The sequence below is a fragment of the Halichoerus grypus genome, unplaced genomic scaffold (genome assembly GCF_964656455.1).
Source record: "Halichoerus grypus unplaced genomic scaffold, mHalGry1.hap1.1 HAP1_SCAFFOLD_140, whole genome shotgun sequence".
In the NCBI taxonomy this organism is placed as follows: domain Eukaryota; kingdom Metazoa; phylum Chordata; class Mammalia; order Carnivora; family Phocidae; genus Halichoerus; species Halichoerus grypus.
Window position 1 is genome coordinate 645 of NW_027555067.1, and position 4,356 is coordinate 5,000.

The 4,356-nt window shown below is 57.1% G+C and overlaps 1 protein-coding gene across 1 annotated transcript in view; it reads right to left on the reverse strand.

Annotated features, from left to right (window-relative positions):
* Window positions 1-1,581: 1,581 nt before the first annotated feature.
* Window positions 1,582-4,356, reverse strand: part of LOC144380740 (uncharacterized) — an 18,861-nt gene continuing 16,086 nt past the window's right edge. The window contains exon 2 of the mRNA XM_078065560.1: window positions 1,582-3,476. Coding sequence (XP_077921686.1) covers window positions 3,163-3,476 — 314 coding nt within the window. The 3' untranslated portion in view covers window positions 1,582-3,162. The remainder of the gene's footprint in view (window positions 3,477-4,356) is intronic.

Here is a 4,356-nt window from a genome sequence, read left to right on the forward strand (position 1 = left end):
CATTCTCAGTCAATGACTTGGGCCTGCCTGTTGGGAAGAGCGCTATGCTGTTCATTTCCCTCCTGGGTGAGCCTAGGAGGGTGAAGCGGCGGTAGCTCTCAGTGGGGGAGGGGGCGCCACGCGATCCAAGACACAGGACCAGTGTGGGAGCATGAGATCTGTATGGCCCCGAGGGGTACAGGGTAGCCTGTGAATCCTTTTCCAAAGAAAAGCGGCAACATGAGACCGTGCAACACACCTTTCCACACCATCTGCTGATGATGCTACTAGGACTTCTGTCCTCAGAGATGACACTATTTTACCACCGCCTAAAGTTTTGTTCTGTTCTTTTATTTTTTTTGTTATGTTAATCCCCATACATTCCATCATTCGTTTTGGATGTAGTGTTCCATGATTCATTGTTTGTGCATAACACCCAGTGCTCCATGCAGAACGTGCCCTCCTCAATACCCATCACCAGGCTAACCCATGCTCCCACCCCCCTCCCCTCTAGAACCCTCAGTTTGTTTTTCAGAGTCCATCGTCTCTCATGGTTCGTCTCCCCCTCCGATTCCCCCCCGTTCATTCTCCCCCTCCTGCTATCTTCTTTTTTTTTTTTTTTCTTAACATCTATTGCATTATTTGTTTCAGAGGTCCAGATCTGAGATTCAACAGTCTTGCACAATTCACAGCGCTTACCAGAGCACATACCCTCCCCCGTGTCTATCACCCAGTCACCCCATCCCTCCCACCCCACCCCCCACTCCAGCAACCCTCAGTTTGTTTCCTGAGATTAAGAATTCCTCATATCGGTGAGGTCATAGGATACATGTCTTTCTCTGTTCGACATACTTCGCTCAGCATAATACCCTCCAGTTCCATCCACGTCGTTGCACATGGCAAGATCTCATTCCTTTCGATGGCTGCATAATATTCCATTGTATATATATACCACATCTTCTTTATCCATTCATCTGTCGATGGACATCTTGGCTCTTTCCACAGTTTGGCTATTGTGGACATGGCTGCTGTAAACATCGGGGTGCACATACCCCTTCGGATCCCTACATTTGTATCTTTAGGGTAAATACCCAGTAGCCACGGCCTAAAGTTTTAAGAGAAGGGGTCGGGGGACTCGGTAGCACGGGAAAATCATTCCGTCGTCCCACTCATCTTAATGGCTCCTCGTGGGAAACGAGGACGCCATACCAAGGAGCAGAGCACCGATCCATGGAAACACATGGGTGAGCCCCAAAAACATGACACTAAGTAAAAGGAACCCGACAGCCAGGGTGACATAATGCCTCGGGGTTCCACGGGTATGAAAAAGCCAGCCGAGGGCGCCTAGGTGGCTCAGTCGTTAAGCGTCCGCCTTCGGCTCAGGTCATGATCCCGGGGTCCTGGGATCGAGCCCCGCATCGGGCTCCCTGCTCCGCGGGAAGCCTGCTTCTCCCTCTCCCACTCCCCCTGCTTGTGTCCCCTCTCTCGCTGTGTCTCTCTCTGTCAAATAAATAAATAAAATTAAAAAAAAAAAAAAAACCACCCAAGAAGAACAACAACAACAACAACAACAACAACAACAACAACAACAACAACAAAGAAAAAGCCAGCCGAAATAGCCCCATCCTAAAGGGAGGGAGCGAGCAAGCAGATCGGAGGCTGTTGGGGGAGAACAGTGAAGAGAGCCAGGGTGAGGGTGAGGGTGAGGGTGAGCGTGACGGTGGGTGGGGGCGAGGCGCGGACAGGAAGGGGGGAGGGGTAGTAGAGGTGTTTATTTCTTTTGGCGGTGATGGAAATGTTCTGGAAATTGCAGTGAGGGTTGTGCAGCTTTGTGAGCCACCTTAAAAAAAAAAAAGAAGGCCACCAAATGGCACACGTTTAAGAGTATGCGAAATATGGCATGCGAATTGTATCTCCACTTCGAAAATCTGTGACGAAACAATGTAATGGACATAGGGAAGGAGGGAGGGAAGGAGGGAGGGAGGGAGGGATGGACGGGACCCTCACCCTGGCTCTCTTCACCGTTCGATCCATCGATCCATCGACCGATCGATCCATCCATCCATCCATCCATCCATCCATCCATCCATCTATGCATGCCATGCATGCAGTCTGTCGGTTCATGTAGACATCAAAGGGGGGGAGGAGGGGAAGGGGGGAAGGGGGGAAGGGGGGAAGGGGGAGGGGGGAGGGGAAGGGGGAGGAGGGCGTGCATGATACTGGGCATGGTTTTTATTCTGAGTGCTTTTATTTGTTCCCCAAACTAATCACCTCTGTGGAGATAAACAAAAGATCACCCACACGAGAACGGGAATCCTTTCTTGAGGGCAAGAGAGTCTGCGGTCGGCCACCACCGCCTGGGTCTGGCAGAGACGCCAAGCAAACGCAGGCCAGGCGGAGGAGTGGAAAAGCTTTCTGGTGACAAAAGGGGAAGGTCCGATGAGAGGTTGTTGGGGGTGGGGGAGCAGGACAGGAGCTGACTAGAAGAGGAGTGTCCTAGGTCATTTCAGGGAAAGAGAAACTTGATTTCCGTCCGTGGGTCCATCGATCTCATTCTCTGGATCTAGCTCTATGGAGAATCTCAAGGTTTTAAGTTTGTTGAATTGATGATGTCGAAGGCGCTTAGGGAAGAACAGAGGTTCCCATCTCCGAAATGATCCTCAAAAATCATTGAGGATCATTTCCATCCTACTTCCATCCGCCTCTGGACTGCCTCCCGAAACCCACGCTCTAGCCACACCCCGCCTCCCACCCTTCCCCCCTCGCCCCGCCTCGCCCCGCCTCGCCCCGCCTCGCCGCTGGGCCTTTCTCCAGCTTCTTCCCCGCCCGCCCCATTCTCCCCCCCCCCCCCCCAACCTCGCAGCACCCATCCCGATTCCTCCCAAACCCTCCCCACCAGTGGCTGGACCTCTCTGGTCGACCTCTTTTGGGCACTAGAAAAGCCACGAGCGGTCGGGCGGGCGGCACCCGAAAAACGGCAGTGCAGTGAATCAGTGAGTCTGGGTGTGACGAATAGGGGGTCGCAGGGTGCCTGGGACGCAGCGCCTGCCTTTCTGGTGCACGGCCTGGTCCCGATCCACCTGGGAGAGTAGCGCTTCCCGCCTCAGGGCGCGCCGTTAGCCAAAGAGGGGCCTCTGGGGATCTTTCTCCTACCGCCCCTAGGGTGGGGACATCTGCACACGGCTAGGGGACGTGCTCCTCACGCACGCGCCTTCCGACCCACCCAGGCTGCACCGGTTCCGGCTCCGGACAAGGGCGCTCTTGGAAATGCGTGAGGCACCCTGGCGCCCGCAGCCCAACGACCCGGGACACGGGACGGTGAGAACGGCCCCCGATCGGATGTAGAAATGTCCGCAAAGCGAAACCCGCCGTTCCTGCGTCATCTTCGTCTAACCGGACACCGTCGGTGCGTGGAGAAACTTTGAGCGTTTTGCCACCAGCGCTCCAAAACGTTTGCTTTTTCTCTAGACGGGGGTCCGGGATGTGGTAGGATTTGTCTAGAAATAGAAACAAAGGACGAGGCCGTTCATGTGTGGGACCCAGACGAACACATTCGAGGGCAAGACCAGGCGCGGCCAAGAGGACTAGACGGGTGGACGACTAGACACGGTCAAGGTGGAAAGCGGGGGGGGGGGGGGGGGGGCGACTGGGTGGCTCGGTCGGTCGTTAAGCATCTGCCTTCGGCTCAGGTCATGATCCCAGGGTCCCAGGGTCCCAGGGTCCTGAAATCGAGCCCCTCATCGGGCTCCCTGCTCGGCGGGAAGCCCGCTTCTCCCTCTCCCACTCCCCGTGCTTGCGTTCCCTCTCTCGCTGTGTCTCCGTCAAATAAAATCTAGAAAACAAAAACAAAACGAAACAAAAAAAGGTGGAAAGCGGGCCGGGTGGGTGGGTGGGTGGGTGGGTCGGTCGGACGGACGGGTCGGGACGACACAAAGGGGATCGATCACTCACGGGTGCGAGAACCAACGGGCCACGGCACGGGAAGGACTGCCGGTCGACCCGGGGCCCCAGACACAATGCAGGCGGCGGGCCAAAGTCCCGCCGGTCGGCCAGGGTCCCGGAACTCTCGGCACCCGCCAGACCCAAGACCAAAGTCCTGCTAGCCGCGCCGGAGGGGGAAGGGAGTGCTGGTCGCCCCACGCCCCGCGGCACCCTCGGCGCACGCAGGGAGCCCGAACCCGAAGTCCGAGGCTCAGGGCCCCCGCCGTCGACCGGAGCGCTGGTCGACCCGGGCTCCCCAGGCACAGGCTAAGTCCCGCCCGCCACGGGGCCGACCGGAGCGCTGGTCGACCCGGGCTCCCCATCCCGAGGCCCGAGGCCCCCAGGCCCCCAGGCTCCAGGCCCCCGGTCCCCGGTCCCCGGCCCCCGGTCCCCGGC